This window comes from Grammomys surdaster, unplaced genomic scaffold, assembly GCF_004785775.1.
Source record: "Grammomys surdaster isolate TR1022 unplaced genomic scaffold, NIH_TR_1.0 126187, whole genome shotgun sequence".
NCBI classification, from domain to species: Eukaryota; Metazoa; Chordata; class Mammalia; order Rodentia; family Muridae; genus Grammomys; species Grammomys surdaster.
The window spans coordinates 2,788,173-2,805,119 of record NW_021620993.1 but is presented as its reverse complement, the minus strand read 5'-3'; the positions used below and the strand labels follow the sequence as shown (position 1 = coordinate 2,805,119).

The 16,947-nt window shown below is 50.8% G+C and overlaps 1 protein-coding gene across 8 annotated transcripts in view; it reads left to right on the top strand.

The window, feature by feature from the left end:
* The window catches only part of Jakmip1 (janus kinase and microtubule interacting protein 1), a 96,526-nt gene that overhangs the window by 36,972 nt on the left and 42,607 nt on the right, over positions 1–16,947 (top strand). For all 8 annotated transcript variants that reach the window (XM_028758180.1, XM_028758178.1, XM_028758179.1 and 5 more), the window contains exons 2-5: positions 1,758–2,020; positions 6,168–6,662; positions 15,484–15,693; positions 16,678–16,797. In XM_028758180.1, the coding sequence (XP_028614013.1) occupies positions 1,892–2,020; positions 6,168–6,662; positions 15,484–15,693; positions 16,678–16,797 (954 nt within the window). In that variant the 5' untranslated portion in view covers positions 1,758–1,891. The remainder of the gene's footprint in view (positions 1–1,757; positions 2,021–6,167; positions 6,663–15,483; positions 15,694–16,677; positions 16,798–16,947) is intronic.

Sequence of the window (16,947 nt, the reverse complement as noted above, 5' to 3'; positions counted from 1 at the left end):
TCAAGTTGCTTTTGGTGTGTTTGAGCACAGCTGTTAGTGTAGCTAATACACTATCTCCTCAGTGTTTTGCCCTTGGACAGTCTGGTCTCTTTCTCCATTAGCTTTCCATTGCTTCTCAGTTTGAAGACACTGTATTAGCATCTGTGAGCTCACTGACAGACTCTCTTAAGTTCGGGAATTCACCATTGGTGCACCTGTGAGCTCATGGACTGTTCAGCTCTGTTCAGTCTTACAAAGAACTTGTGGAAGACTTGTTTGAGTTCTTCTGTGATTTTTTTTTAACTTGGACATCTCATTATCCCTTCCTGGATTTTTCTTCTCTGCTTACAGACCATCTGTTCTGCCATGCTGTCTGCTTTATTCTCTGAGGCCCTTTGCATGTTATTCAGAGTTACTTTAATGTCTAAGTCTGGGTCTAGTCTTGGATATCTTGTCGGGAGCTGGGCCTGATGCAAGAGGAACAGGAGCTGGTATTAGGGAAGTGGCTCTCCGCTTGGGGTTCTCTGTGGGACATCGCTTTGCCCTATGACCTCAGTCCTCTGATGGAGCTAAGAAATGTCCTTATTTTCACTTTGTTTACTTATCTTTAGACTCCAAATTTCTTATATGTTGGACTAGAAACTATATATTCTATTCATCTCTCCCAACATCTTCTCTTCCTTCTTTCCTCCATCCTTCCCTCTCACGTGTCCTCCGCACTCGCACTGGGCATCGCGCCAGCTTTGTGGCCATGTGGCAGGTATTGCCCTGACTGGAGCTTCTCTTATTTGGTGGGGTTTGGACTGGGCCCCGAGTGGCAAGGTCTGCTTCCCCAGAGACCTGCCCATTCAGAGACCTCAGTTGCTTGTCCTGTGTTGCTTTTGGCCATAGAAGAATGATCAGGTCAGCTCCAATTTTTTTTTGGGGGGGGGGTTCGAGACCCGGTTTCTCTGTGTAGCCGTGGCTGTCCTGGAACTCACTCTGTAGACCAGGCTGGCCTCAAACTCAGAAATCTGCCTGCCTCTGCCTCCCAAGTGCTGGGATTAAAGGTGTGAACAACCACCACCTGGCAGGTAAGCTCCAATTTGCATTATGAGCTGTGTAACCTGGCGCTTGGCTGCTGCATGCCTCAGTTTCCTCATCTGTAACATGGATGACAGAATTTTATCAGAAGGAACAGTTAACTCTGGGGATGAACCATCTGTTTCAGAGTGCAGTGCTTTCATTGGCTTGTGGGGTGCAGTGCACACACAGTGCCTCCTGCCTCCTGTCCTGTGAGGTACAGTGCACACACAGTGCCTCCTGCCTCCTGTCCTATGGGGTACAGTGCACACACAGTGCCTCCTGCCTCCTGTCCTGTGAGGTACAGTGCACACACATTGCCTCCTGCCTCCTATTTTCTGCCATGTACTTCAAGTGAGACCCTGGAGTTCCTTTAGAAACAGCACCCCAAGCTGCACAGAGGTCTGTATGCTACGGTTCACAGAAACACTGATGAGGTCCTGCATTCTCAAGAGGCCAGTACTAGAACAGAGTGGTACAATGTGGTCCTTTGGGGACATGGTTTAGGAGTTGGCTGGAGATGTTGGTCAGACCCCAAGGATGGTGAGACTCCATAATATCTTCCAGGTGATTCTATGGTAGCTTCAGTGAGCTATGATAGGCCAGGCTTGTGAATGGTAGGCCTTCTGAGAGTGAGGCAAGTGTTTAGCCCGGGGACGCTGAGGCTAGGGGGACACTTGCTATGTGCTTACTCAGCTTCTCTTCTCCCCCAACAGAGTCGCCAGTGATGGTGTGCACAGAGAACGAGTGGAGCCCTGCACGACTGCTTAGCACAGCAGAGCTGGTTGCTGTGCTTACTGGTGGGCGGGCGTGAACCTCAGGACCTCAGTGTCTCACTCCAAGAGGAAACATGTCTAAAAAGGGCCGCGGCAAGGGTGAGAAGCCCGAGACGGAGACGGACTCTGTGCAGATGGCCAATGAAGAGCTACGGGCCAAGCTGACCAACATCCAGATCGAGTTCCAGCAGGAGAAGAGCAAGGTGTGGTGGGGCCTCTGGTGCCACCTCAGGCTGGGCTGTGAGCACCGGGCTGTGAGGGTTGTAATCCCAGGCCTGAGCCTCAGCTGTCCCTTTGAGTACAGGAGGCAGCTGAGAAGACCACGTGGTGGTAGTTTTCTACCACAAACTGCCTGTGACCTTGGTGGGGCTGCGAGATTCTTTTTTTTTTTTTTTGGTTTTTTCGAGACAGGGTTTCTCTGTATAGCCCGGGCTGTCCTGGAACTCACTCTGTAGACCAGGCTGGCCTCGAACTCAGAAATCCACCTGCCTCTGCCTCCCGAGTGCTGGGATTAAAGGCGTGCGCCACCACCGCCCGGCCAAGGGCTGCGAGATTCTTTACGTTTCAGCTTCCCTTCTTTGTAAGATAGGGATCACAGTAGGGGTTATTGGCAATGAAGAGCCTGACTCTGTGACAGGAGCATTCTCACCCTGTACAGCATGTATAAGCTTTGGAACCTGTTGGAACAGTGCCTGGATGGGCACCCACATCCTTCAGGAAAACAATCAAAGCACAGCTCTGATGTCAACACAGTCCTGTCAGGGGACTCCAGCTTTCTGGTTCACAGACCTGGTAGCCTCCCTCTGGTTTAGCCAGATCTTCCTGATCATGAATGTGTGACTTAAAGTCTCCCGACACGTGTTCTGAGCTTGCTGGAGGCGAGCCAGCTGAGGGCTGTCCTACATGTCTGAGATAACAGCTGGGGGGGGGGGGAACCCCACGGCCACAGTCTTTGCTGCGGTAGCGGTGGTGAGATGGGAGGGTCTGAGATCCCTCACGGCAGGGACGTCACAGCCGCAGGATGGATTCTGCGGGAGCTGGTCTCATCACGATCGGAAGCTGAGCGCAGTTAGTATGAGCCAGTGTTCAGCTTGCTTTCTCCATTGCCTTGCAGCCCTGGAGACCCTGGCTAGGGTGCTCCACAGCACAGAAGAGTCTCCCCATATGACTTAACGTAATTAAGATAATCCTCCCGAGACACGTCCAGAGGCGCCCAGAGGCCCCTCTTCCAGTCGATTCTAACATCTGCCTGATGGATAGTTAATCCTAACAATCACAGATAGCATTTGGACCCAATAGAATGCCCTCATTTTATACCTGTCTGCTCATTACAAGTCCCCTCGCCAGTCTAAGGCATCAAGGATGGCATCAGGTTTTCAGCAGCCCCCATTAACAAACTGAGCGTCAGTTGGGCACAGGATGGGATGGGTGTCTGGCTGGCAGGGTAGAACCTGAAAAGACTCAAAGTCTGAGGTAACGTGGGGAACAGTGATGGCGGAGGGAAGGACATACAGATTCTGGCTGTAGCCTGCCAGTGATTTATTCAGTCTCACAGCAACTAGTCCATACTGTACTATCCATTCCAAGGCTGGAACTAGCCTTGGTCTGCAGATGGGAGTCAGACCTTGACCCTACTCTCAGGGGGTTAGTTGGCCTTGGTACACCAGTGGGGTGGGAGTCTTGTTCCCAGGCCTTGGGTGTCAGGATCCTGGGCTCTTGCAGTAGCTGCTGTTACAGCTCTTAGGTCTTAGATGTTGGGACCCTTAGTTCTTTGGGCTTGACAGTTCCTTGAACCTCTGCCAGCCCCTAGGAACTGCAGCCTCTGGCCTTTGGCTTAAAAAGCCTGTTGCTGCTGAAGTCTGCTGCTGTCTTTGCTTTCTGCTTTCTTTGTACTTCCAATATCCTGAGCCATCTCCTGCCTTGGCTCCAGGCTCTCTTTGCCCCATCACTTTGCTGGCTTCATGATGACGGTGCTGTCCCTACCACTAAGGCAGCAGCAGTTGTCACCACCTCTGCTACCACCCGTATCTGCTCAGCCTGCCTTACCCATGGTGAAGCTCACAGTAGACAGAACTTCTTAGGAGAACCTCTTACAACACCAGGGGGCAGCACAAGAGGATGTGTCCCCCGGGTCAAAAAGTGAGGGGTACAGTCAGGCTGTGTCCTGGAGGGGTCATGGCAGGGAGTGGCATGAAAATGTGGCATTAATAATTCCTACCAACCACAACACCACTTCCAGCTCTACCAAGGTCCAGTTACAGGCTTTGCACTGCCTCAGTAACAAACTTTCTTGTGTGAGGGAAGTGCCTTCCTCTAGTGAGACAGCTGTTGGGTGAGCCAGGTCCTCTACAGTTCACAAAACCCCAAGGCTGAAACCCTGTGTGTTAGTTACTCTTCTCACTGCCGGGACAACAGAGATTCTGACATAAACAGCCTAGGGGTGGAGAGCTTTATGGAGGACATGTTTATTCTGACCCACCTTTTCAAAGGACTCATCCATCATGGCCGGGGAGGTGTGGCAGAGCAGAACCAACAGTTCATGTCAGGGAAGCAGAAAAAGGAGGGCAAAATAAAATAAAATAAAATAATAATAATAATAATAAAAATTAAAAAAAGAAAAAAAAGAAAAAGGAGGGCTTGCCGGAGCCTAGCTGGAGTCCTCTCTTTCCATATTAATCCATCTGGGCCCCCAGCCCATAGGATGGTACCCTCCATCTGCAGGGTGGGTCCTTCCCCCTTAGGTAGTCCTCTACAGAGACATCCTTACAGGCAACTTCCAGAATCCTCATCTATAGGGTGAGTCTAAAATGTAGTCAAGTTGATGGTGAAGTCTACCCGTTGTCAGTTTGACATGCAGACACCTCCCCTTAAACCATAGCATTCCATCCTGGATCCCCCAAAGCTCATCCATGTCCATCTCATGATGCAAAATGTGTTCAGTCTGTGTCTATGAGTCTCCAAAACCTTAACACTTCCAACACTGTTTAAAAGTCCCACGTTCAAAGCCTCTGTGTGAGACTCAAGGCAATCTCTTAGCTATGAACCCTTGTAAAACTCCAACAGACCTATATGTTTCCCAAATATAATGGGTCAGAGCCATGAAAGGACCATAGGAACAAAGCAAAACAGACAGAACCTCTGCAGGGCAAACACGAAATCCTGTAGCTCCACGTTTAGCACACAGTGTCTCAGCGTGGTCTCTGAGGGCCTCGGGCATCCCCACTCCCATGAGCTGTGTCCATGGTTGGCTTCCCTTGTTGCCTGCAGCCTTTCTCAGCAGGTGTCTCATACATTCCTGGCACCTCAGACATCCTGGTGTCTGTATTGTGCCTTAGGTTTCACATGTTGTTGGCATAGAGACTCCTTGAAGGGACTCTTGCCTTGCAGTGCATTCCCTGGCTTCTCAGACTTCCCTTTAAAAAAGCTTCCCTTAAGCCCTGTCACTCTTGTATTCTGCATCCCAGTAAGACCACATGGATTATACCAAGGCCTCCAGTTTGAGTAGACCTGGAGCCATGGCTACTGTATCCTCAGTGCTTGGACAGCTGAACCTAGGAAAGCACTTCCTGTCTCTGCTGTGCGTGAGCAGGTCCCCAGCTCCTGGGTCCTCTCTAGGGAATGAAAGTCTTCTCTTCATATTTCTCCCCAGAAACGATCACAGTCATATCTACGTGTTCCTCACCATCTCGCAGATAATTCTAAACCTTGTCAGAATGCCAGTGAGGCCATAGCATCAGTTGTCTGAGGTAGGTAGGCTGGAGCAGGATCAGATTCAGCTGCAGTGTTCCTTGTGTTTGGAGGGTGCTGTTCTTAAGGCATCCATGGACTGTTTGAGTCTTGATGCCCTGGCAGTAAATTCACCCGGAGAGCTCCAGTTCCAGCTGTGGGGAGGTGACCAGTGATGGATGGCGCCATGTTTTGTTTCTGTGATTGCATGTGATGTCAAGGAGATACTGGTCTCATGCATCTGCCTCAGGGCAGCTCTTTTGCATCCAGTCCCATTCAGGTCTGCCAGGCCCTCTGGCACAAGGTAATAGTGGTGCCAGCCATCACTGACTCAAGTTCCCTGCCCATGGGCACTAAAAAACGCTAATTTGTTTAGAATCTTCCTTGGCCTCCGTTCTGTCTTTAGTTTCTTGTCCTTCCTGGTTCAGAATCGAAACATCCTCATGGCTCTCCAGAGAAAATCATTAAATACTGTGGGAAGGGAGATCCGGAATGGGGTTGGGGTGGAGGGCAGAATTGTGGGTGTGGCCCGTAGGAGAACTAGAGGGTGGAGACAGGAAGAGTATTGAGTTGAGGCTACTCCTGAAGGATCCGACCCTAACCCTGCCACTGTTCCCGCTGCAGGTGGGGAAGCTGCGGGAGCGTCTGCAGGAGGCCAAGCTGGAACGCGAGCAGGAGCAGCGTCGCCACACGGCCTACATCTCGGAACTCAAGGCCAAACTGCACGAGGAGAAGACGAAGGAACTGCAGGCGCTGCGCGAGGCGCTCATCCGGCAGCACGAGCAGGAGGCAGCGCGGACCGCCAAGATCAAGGAAGGTGAGCTGCAGCGGCTGCAGGCCACGCTGAATGTGCTGCGAGATGGCGCCGCAGACAAAGTCAAGACTGCATTGCTGGCCGATGCGCGCGAGGAGGCGCGCAGGACCTTTGATGGCGAGCGCCAGCGGCTGCAGCAGGAGATCCTCGAGCTGAAGGCTGCGCGCAAACAGGCGGAAGAGGCACTCAGCAACTGCATGCAGGCAGACAAGGCCAAAGCCGCGGACCTGCGCGCTGCGTACCAGGCGCACCAGGATGAGGTGCACCGCATCAAGAGAGAGTGCGAACGTGACATCCGCAGACTGGTACGTAGAGTCTCTCCCCACAGCACCCCTCCCCTAAAGCACATGGGGACTACATGCTCCAGGCAGGCACTGTTGGAGGTACAGGGGCGCCCACAAGGTCCTGGCTGCCCCTGGAGTGGTAGTAGGTTTAGGATGGCAGGTTTCTCCTAGAGTATGGTTCTGGGAAGATCTGTAAATTGTCAGGAGCTCATCTCCATGTGGGGCTTGTGGATGGGAGACTGAGTTGCTGTAAGAGAGGACCTGACTGCAGAGGAAAGGCAGGGGAGGTTCAGCCCTTCATTCACTTGGACTGGAGTGGGCTTTACATTAGGGTGAGACCCAGGGTTGCAACATTCAGGGAAATGTAAAGTGTCCCCCCACCCCAAAAAAGGGAGTGGGGTGAGAGCTGTTAAGTTTATTTGACTCCCATTCCTGAGAGGAGACCTTCCCAGTACTAATCACCACCAGCTCTAGCCTGTGTTCTAAGTCTGAGCGGGTAGAAGTTTTGATTAAGAGGTGAGTGGGACTTTGAGCCATCTCTGTGGTGACAGGAAGGAGCAGTGCTCAGACTGGGCCAGCTCACCCTGGTAATATTCTTCTCCCATCCAAATACTAACCAGGCCCAACCCTGCTTAGCTTCTGAGATCAGACCTTAAGCATGGTATGGCCAAAGACTGGTAATAGTCTTCTTAGTCACTGAAGGGATATGGAAGGTCGGTGGGGACCTGCAGGGGATAGTGTCACCTTCCACAGCTCTAGTAGTCACAGGATATGGGGCTCTGTATGTGTATGGGACTGTGACAAACAGCTGTGTGCCCCTCAAGGCCCTGGGCAGCCTGCAGCAGGGTGGCACAGCGTACTAACACCTCAGCTACCTTAGATTCTCAGACTGCATGAAGTGGTGATGTTTAGGAGAACCACTGCAAAGGCCAATGGCTGAGTTAGGTGCGACGTAAAGAGGCCATGTACACGCTGACCCTGAGTGTAGCCAGCCTGGTGACAAAGATGTGAAGGACCTAAGTCAGGAGGTCACCCTAACCATACACAGGAGCAGCACTTAACAGTGAAGGGTTTGGTAGGAAAGCCTAAAATTTCAAAACTAGGCAGAGGGAGAGTCAGGCCCCTAGCTGGGTTGGGGGAGAACCTCTCTGAGTACACAGACCCACCCAGGCAGCCCACAGTGTTGCTCTTCGGGAGGCGACATCGCACACTTTAATTAAAAGTCATCTGCGCTTCAAAGTGTGAGGATTCTCAGTACTATGTCAGTCCACAGAGCAAAGCATGCTGTAGATGAAAGAAATACTGGAATCAACCATCTTTTGAGCTGCCTTGTCTGGCAGAAAAACAGACAATTGATTTCCCAGGAAGGAGTCTGGCAAGGTGGCTCAGTAGGTAAATTACTTGCTAATAATTGTGTAAGCCTAATGAACTAAGATCCTTGGGAACCCTTGGTCGGAGGAGAGGACTGATTACATCATACCACAGCCCATGGCTTCCCATACTCAAATATAATTGTCGTATAAACACACAATGATAGTAATAGCAATAAATATTAAAATTTCACCTCTCAGAAAGTAGAGTAAGGAAAACCATAAAGAGCAAGAATTGCTGAAGATAAAAGCCAATAAAGAAATCAAGTTCAGAGAGGGGAAGCCCTTGGTCCCAGGGAGGTTGGATGCCCCAGAGTAGGGGGATGCTGGAATGGTGGGGCAGGAGAGTGTGGGTGGGAGTGCATTCTCATACAGGCAAAAGGGAGGGGGGGCAGATGTGGGATGGGGAGGTGGCGGAGGGGCAACCAGGAAGTGGGATATCATGGGATGGGGGGTTGGTGGAGTGGGTAACCGGGAAGTGGGATATCATTTGAGATGTAAACAAATGGAATGATTAATAAAATTTTTTAAAAAAGAAATCAAGCTCAGAAAAGAATCAAAATTGGTAAGTTGATGCACTGTTCGCAATATGTATGAAGGGAATAGAGGCTTTAAGTCACAGGGGCTGGAGGGTAAGTCACGGGAGAAAGGGATCCTGACATTGAAGACACTTTAGGTAGCGTAGATCAACAGTTAAGGTATACTTAGAGGAAGTGACAGTACCACATCCAGATCAACACTGTGGGATAGAATGTCCCATAGCCTGTAGCTCATGGTACTGCCACACTTAAGAAGAGCCTCTGCCTGGCGCCCTCACAGGAAAGTCTTCTACTTACGGAGGAACTAATGAATCCTTACTGCATCGGCTATGAGGCTGGGCGCTGGGATCCAACATCTGACAAGAAGCTTCTCGAGGAAGGAAGGACTCATTTTGTCTCACAGTTTGGGGATGCAGTCCATCCTGGTGGTACAGTCCATCCTGGTGAGGAAGGCCTGGTGGCAGGAGCAGGAAGCAGCTGCTCTCCCTGCACTCGCAGTCCCTGGAAACAAGGAGAAATGAATACTAGTGCTCAGCTGACTTGTGTTTACTCGGCCCAGGAGCTCCACCATGGAGTCCCCACTGGTCACCACTACAGTGGGCAGGGAGTCCTGCCTTAATTAAACCCCTGGAAACATCCTCATAGACACATCCAGAGGTGTGCCTCCTAGGTGATTTTAATCCTGTCAATACATGATTAGCCCACACAGGTGAAAATGCATCCAGGAAGTAGAAAGGTATTCAAATCCTTATGATGCCAGCACCAGCCAGAGTCCAAAGCAGTGACATGGGAAGACCTAGGGAGGGAACATTCTCTCTTAAGAACTTAGTCATAAGAATGCTGAGTAAGTATTAACCAAGAAAGACCAGGGCTCTATGGGAAGGCTAATAAATCTTGGGCCAGGTTAACTATGAAAATGTAAGGATCTGCTTAGTATTTACAGATTTAAAACCAGAGTGTTTTATTTAACCTACCCCTCCCTCCCTCCCTCCCTCCCTCCCTCCCTCCCTCTTTCTCTCTCTCTCTCTGGTGTTTTGAGATGGTCTCACTTTGTAGCCTTGACTGGCTTGCATCTTGCTATGTAGACCAAGCTGGCCTCAAACTCATAGAGATCCACTCATAGAGGCCACCGCATGCGCAGCCTGTGGCAGTCTGGCAACGTAATAAAGGATTAAACCCCATGTGGCCATTTTTGTTGATGCATTCAGAACATTTTAAAATTGAGCTTACTGACAGACTCTTAGCATGTCTGGATTAAAATGGAGTTGCTCTAATCTGATAAATCGTTCTTTTGGAAATCTGCTAACAATGTTTGCCATAATGATCAACCAGTTAAGGTTTCCCACTCAAGTTCAGGACCAAACCAGAGTGACCCTTACCACCACCTCTTCTGTTCAGGTTGTACTAGCCAGGGGGACAGTATACAGAAGACCCAGAAGAAGTAAGTTCTGAAGGTTGGATGAAGGGGAGCCTAATTACATGTGAATGATGCCGAGACACTGCAGAGTCTCAGGTCTATCCCAGTTGTCCCAGTCTGTTTTTTAGCGCAGACTGGGTAATGGTGGAAAGGGGAAAGCCAAGGTTACCACTGGGTTCTGTGTCTGACGAGTCCCACAGACCAGTCCCTGCTCCCAAGATGGCATCCTCAGAGCCATGTCCTCAAACAGTGGTTGGCACAGGATGGCAAAAGGGAGGCACACAGTGGCCTCAGCCTCTCCTACAAGGTCACCAATCTCATGACTTCTCAGAACTAACAAACACATTTGTCCAAGTTCTGATACAAAGTAGACACAAAATACCTTTTGTTTCTGTGTACTAGCCGTGGCCCCACTGGAAGGGGGAAAACTTTTAAGAAGTAGGAAAAAGGCTCCAGGAACAACTGTAAGGCAAGTTGTGCAGGGTTTCTGCCAGGCTAGAAACCTTGCTGAGAAGGCCTAAGGGAGAGCCGAGTAAACTGTGTATTGATGAGAATGTCCATGAAGGTAAGTGCAGCTAGCCAAGCTGACTTATTTTCATGGACTTGTGTGTGTGTGTGTGTGTGTGTGTGTGCTTTCGAGAGAGAGAGAGAGAGAGAGAGAGAGAGAGAGAGAGAGAGAGAGAGCGCATGGGGGTGTGTGGAGGTATGTGGGTTTGACTAAGGTTTGTCTTACCCCGTCCTCATATTCCCAATGACGAATAGATCAGTTTGATTCCCTAGAGTTCATCCAGGGGAACCAATGAGTTTGGGTTGTGGCAAGCGTGTGGGTAACCATAATAGAGCTGCACTGGAGGGTGTGTAGCCAGCATGGATGGTGGCTTCTCCGTGCCTGTGTAGATGATGACCTTCTCAATAACAACCCCACGTCTGGATGTTCTAGCTCCTCCCTGAGGTCCTAAAACCAAGTTCTATTAGGGCAGAGTTGCATGGGAGGAGTGGCTGGATACTCAGGGAGGGTTCAGTGACTGTCCCTTCCCTTTCATGTGAGGATGTCAGTGGTCAAGCCCAGCTGGGATGAACTTTTGTGAACAGATGTGGCAGACATATGAAGATAGTGTTTGTCTTTGGAGGGTATCGCTGTGTAGCACGGACATTGGCCAACAGATTCTAGGTTAGTACTAAACATTTAAAGGGGTTGGAAAGGCAAGAGTGTGTGTTTGTTTGTGTAGCGTGTGTGTGTGTGTGTGTGTGTGTGTGTGTGCAGCTTCCTGCTTGCTAGACAAATGCCCTATCCCCAAGTAGGAACAGAAGGGTCTAGAAAGAGACCTGTAGCTATGGGATCAGTCGACGTAGGAGCAGGCTAGCTCTGCAGTGCAGTGGGGAAAGGATGTCATCTCAGTGAACAGCACTGGGGCAGGGCGGTGTCTGTAAGGAATTGTTTCTGCTATGACATATTTACAGCCAAGACACCTCCTACAGTGGCTGGAGTGGCTCAGTTAAAAAGACCAGTAGTCCTTAGAAATCACTGGAAACCCCGTGGGGTTTCCACACATGGAAGCCTTGTGAAGCAAAGCAATCAGAACAAGTCTGCTGGTGTGGGAGTCCAGACCCAGCCACAGCACTCTCTGAAAAGGGGAGCATGAACAACATACTTTCCAAAGAATGGGAGCTCAGCTGTCTCGAAAGCTGTTCAGGCAGGAAAGGGAAGAATGCCTAGGAAGATGCACTTAGGTTTATCTGTAGTTTAAACCTCCAGTGACTGCTTGAATAAGGCACTGCAGTGTGCTGAACACAGTGAAGAAGATGTCTGACCCGCGGAAGGGGAGACCTGGGCCATGAACGGATTCACACTCCTGTCAATCATCCCGTCTTACCTGAGGTGTGAGACTTCGATCCAGAACAAACAACAAACAAACAGAGGCTCAGCTGAAAGTTAATTGAAGAAATAAGTTGAGGTAGCAGAAAATTCATGCCAGAGGATGGTCAGAAGAAAGGGTCCTAGATGTTTGGCTGTGACAAGGAGGCGAGAGAGGGAAGAAGTAAACATCACATCTGAGCACAGAGAAACCAACCCCATTAAAAAAGTGCTCACTTTCCCTGAAGGACAAAGAAGAATTGCTATGCACATCGGAAATTAATAACAATGTGAATAGTGGCATATTCAGTTAAAGGGATGGTATAGAAGAGGACATGTCTGGTGTGTACAGGAACTTGGGTGACTCTAGTCATGTGTCAGGAGAAAAAAGCCAACCCAAACATGAGGGCAAAGCCACCCTATGGTGCGACTGTATCTCTACCACGCAGGAGAAGGGAAAAGAGGAGGGTGGAATTGGAGGACGGAGCAGAAGCTGCCACCAGGGTGGGTCCCTGAGGAAGAGCCTACAGGAGCCCCCCTGGGTGCTTGCTAATGTCTTCTTGCTTGCCCCAGGTGGGTGCATCACCTCAAAGATATCCAAGACAGTCACCTGCCTGTACAATGCTTGTAGATACCTGAGCAAAACTTGGCAAGTTCTGGGGTGACTGAGATCACGTGGTAGCTGGCTGTACAGAACTGCACCATGCAGGGACTCTCTCCCGAGGTCTGTCGCTCTCTGAGCAACTGGACCGCCTGCCCTGTGCAGACTGGGCCCATTGCCTGAAGCGTTGTGGACTCCTGCACTCAGCAGACACCTCCAGCAAGAGGTTAAGTGATACAGAGAAGGAAATGCACACACAGCAGGGGTTTTGACAAGTGGATATATCACTGTGCTGTCTTCTGTACTGATTCTGAACCAATCAAGAATCTAAAGCGTCCAGCAGAGGAGGAAGGAACAAGTTACCGCCATCACCAGCAAAGCTGGGCCAGGGAGTAACAGGTTTGCTGAAGGCCAGGACGGCTTGTAACTTCTTGTTCATGTCTAGACTCTGTAGCAGCCTATGGGATGGAAAGCCTGAAGCTGCAGAATAGGTAGTTATGCAAGGCCTGTCTCCCATGGCCGAGGAAGAGAAGATAAAGGGAAAGCTGTCCATGCTCTGACCTTCGTGCCTTGGTTCCACAGAGTTGAATCACATCAAGGGTAGTCATTTCCTCACTCCAGGAAGCCCAGACACTTTGTTAGGAGTGCCCCCCGACCCCAAAAGCTCAGGCATATAGACTTTGGCTTGTTTGTTTGCAGGGGCTGGGGACCAGCAGAAAGTTAAGCAGATGCAGATATTGACTGGCTCTGCTTATTAGAAAAGCAGAGTGCCTTTTTATACAGCTGGATTTGGGGACCAGTAAGGCCTGGGGCTTCCCTTGCCTATGTGACCCCCCTCTCCACCTTTAGTTGGTGTCATTGACAGACTAGGGGGATGGGATGGCTATGGGAAATGTAACCCAGTGACATTTGGTCTCCAGGCAGAAGCTGGAGGGGTGCTGAATGCTGGATTGGGCTACTTAGTCTAGTGAAAGACATGGAAGTCACCATCCCCCTTGACTCCTTCCTAGAGCAGAGCACCTGGAAGGTCTCAAGAGGCAAAGGGCAGGGACCCTTACCAATTGACAATGGTGGCACCCACTTCTTCCCCAGTGAGAGGGTCACCAAGTGCATACATGGCACAGGGCTCAGGGCCTTTGTCCTGGATCTTCCATGTCCTTTGCTGATCTCCAGGCCTGTTACAGCTGTTCTTCAGCTCCTATGTCAGGCTCCCTGTGAAGAAGACCTCATGCCTTGGGTCCCCTCTGCCTGAAAATCCCACATAGACTAGACCCCAAGCCACCTCATCACTCAGACTCTTCTCCGTCTTCATGGTGGCATTTCTCAGTATTCTTGGGGATAGGAGTCCAAAATCAAGGCAACATCAGCGTCATGCTCTCTCTCTAGGCTTTGGAGAAGGACCCCATCTTTTCCAGGTTCTGGTGGCAGCTACCTGTCCTTGAAGCTCCTCGGAGTGTGGCTGACTCCTTGCAGTCTCTGCCTTCACCCCCACATCTCCCCATGCCTGTACCCAGCCCTTGGATTTGGGGCCCATCCTAACCTGTAGGTGTCATTTTCATGGCCATCATTGTATCCGCACAGATCCGATAGCCAAGTAAATCCATGCTCTGACTCTGTAGGCTAGCATAGCATTTGGGGGACACTGCTCACCTGTTACAGGTGCCAAGCTTGACAGTGAGAGTGGCTGTAGCAGTGGTGGCCCCTGCCTCTGCTTTTTGAACCTTGCAAACTTTGCAGAGAAGTAGAGCTCACAGAGTTTCTAAAGACGGAGGTTGGTTGCTGCCCCAACTGTGATTTCCACTGTCTTGCACATCCTGAGGTTTGCCTTCCAGAACCAGTTTTACAGTGTGGATATGAGAGCTGGGAGGAGCCACCAGGGTTTTCCTGCCAATCAGGGCACACTTGCCTCTCTGAGATCAGGTTTGTGGGTCTTGGGTGAACCAGGTCTATTTACAGGACTTTGAAGGGAAGACAGGCCTATGCCTTGTAGAGCTGAGAGAGTAACAGTGGTCACAGGCTGATGACCTGCTGGTAAGAACTCAAGTTCTATCTGTGGTTGACAGGAAATACCCCAATGATCTGACCCGAAAGCTTTACAACCTTCTTGGTCTCCTAGGGTAGGGCTATGAGCTCACTAAGGGCCCTTAGTTCCAGAGCGAGCCCTAGGATGCTAAACCCAAGGTGTCACCAGGACCATGTGGTCTTGAAGCCTCTGGAGGAGGGTCCTTTCCACATTTCCTAACTCCTGGGGTGGCCCACGGTTCTTTGTTCCATGGCTGCGCAACTGTTTTTGTAAAGGAAACACATCCAGAGATCCCAGAGAAGATGGAGATTCTGGGTGACACTCTAGCCAGGGCCCTGTTCTCACAGAAATACTTCCCTAATGGTTAGTTTCAAATGAATCAGTTGAAGTATGGTCTGGGGTTCCTCTGCCAACCTCTTTCAGTGTGATTCCCTGCTCTGTCTAGCCTGCCATGCTAAGCTCTGTCTCCTGTTTGGTGTGCTGCCCCAGGAAAGGCTGGATTTGACTGGAGTAAGCAAGGGTTAAGTGTCCCTCTGTACCCAAAGAGGGAGCTCCACATGCCTGGGAAGGGGTTCCACTGGAGGCCAAGCAGGGTTTAGGTGGTTCTGTGACTCTGAGATTCAGAAGGAAGTTAGGATTGGGGACATACATTTCTGCATCAGTTGTATGTAGGATAGAGCCAGCCATGAACATCTTGGTGAGGGGGTGGGAGGCAGGGACAGCCACCTCTGGAAGAAACGTAAGGAAGCAGGATGGCTGGCCTACTTGGGGATGATAAGGAACTGATGGGTTAGAGGAGCCTTAGGATGCTGAGTTTCAGTGGAAGGTGTCCATAACTCTGTAGAGCCTCAGACCTAGGACTGTGTCTTTTAGTGTTTGTGAGATTAGAGGTTCTGTGCTGCAGACGCTGGCTGCCCCACACCAGATCACTCCCAATTCAGTGAACTCAGCCCCAGCATCAGTCCAGAGTCTGGCAGGGACCGCCCACCCTGGTCCTGAGCCCACACCTGATGACCCCTCTTTTTTTCCTCTACCAGATGGACGAGATCAAAGGAAAGGAGCGGGTGATCCTGGCCCTAGAGAAGGAGCTTGGTGTGCAGGCCGGGCAGACTCAGCGGCTGCTGTTACAGAAGGAGGCTCTGGATGAGCAGTTGGTCCAGGTCAAGGAGGCAGAACGCCACCACAGCAGCCCAAAGAGGGAGCTTCCTCCTGGCATTGGTGACATGGCGGAGCTTATGGGTGGCCAGGTGAGGGGTGGTGTCTCCTGCTCATCATAAAGAAAACCACTTATCTACATCCTTCCTCTGCTGGCTGCTGTCCTACTCAGCTTCCTGGCTCTTCTCTGGCCTTCCCTACCCTCTCACACTCCACTCCTCCCTGAATCCTTCCCACTTTACTGATATTCAGTGTGTGCCAGGCCCAGCGCTCAGCACTGAGAAGATATTTGTGAAGAACTGGCTGGCTGAGCCTGCTGTGGCTGGAGTTGCAAAAAATCTATGGAGGTCTCAGAGCAGGATACACAGCTGGGGCTCTGCAAGGAGGAGGCCCCTGGGCAAGTCAGAGGTCCAGAGACCAGCAGGGTTTCCTCAAAGTGCCAGGGCAAGCATCAGCACAGGAGATGTGTGTGTGTGTGTGTGTGTGTGTGTGTGTATGTGTCTGTCTGTCTGCCTTAGGAGTAGCGACTACCAGGCCCTTAGCAAAGATAGGCAGTTGAAGTAAGTCTTCCCTCCCTCTGTCCCTCTGACCCTCTGTCCCTCTGTCCCTCTGTCCCTCTGTCCCTCTGTCCCTCCGTCCCTCTGTCCCTCTGTCCCTCCGTCCCTCTGTCCCTCCCTCCCTCCCTCCCTTTCTTCCACTCTGCCTCATCAGATGCCATGAATGCTCTGTGCTGGATGTGCGTTAGGTGCTGATGTTTCAGAGTTGAGCAAGACAGCCGGCTGTGAAGGAATGTACTAGCATATTCGAGAAACCACAACAACACGCAGTGGGTCTTCACAAGTTCACTGTGTGGGTGGGAGCTTCAGCCTCCTGGCTGGTGTTTGAATCCCACTGAGGATTTCAGTCTCAGGCAGGTTGAGGTGAAGTGTCCCCAGGAGGATGAACTGGTATGTCTGTCAGTCTGCCTCCTCGTTGAGCACAGGGTCCTCTAGACAGGGCCATCCCTGTTGTGTCTTCACGGGGTCTCCATAGGCTCCATGGAATCATCTGAGCTTCTTCAAAGTTTTTATTTTTAGGATCAACATATGGACGAGCGAGACGTGAGGCGGTTTCAACTGAAAATTGCTGAACTGAATTCAGTGATTCGGAAGCTGGAGGACAGGAACACCCTGCTGGCGGATGAGAGGAATGAACTGGTAACCACCCAAGACACATGGCATCTGTGGACACGAGGAAGGGCCAGGGCCGGAAATGGATGCTGGATGCTGAGGGGGCATCTGGTTTTCTTAACTTTCTTTCCTCTCTCTCTCTCTCTCTCTCTCTCTCTCTCTCTCTCTCTCTCTCTC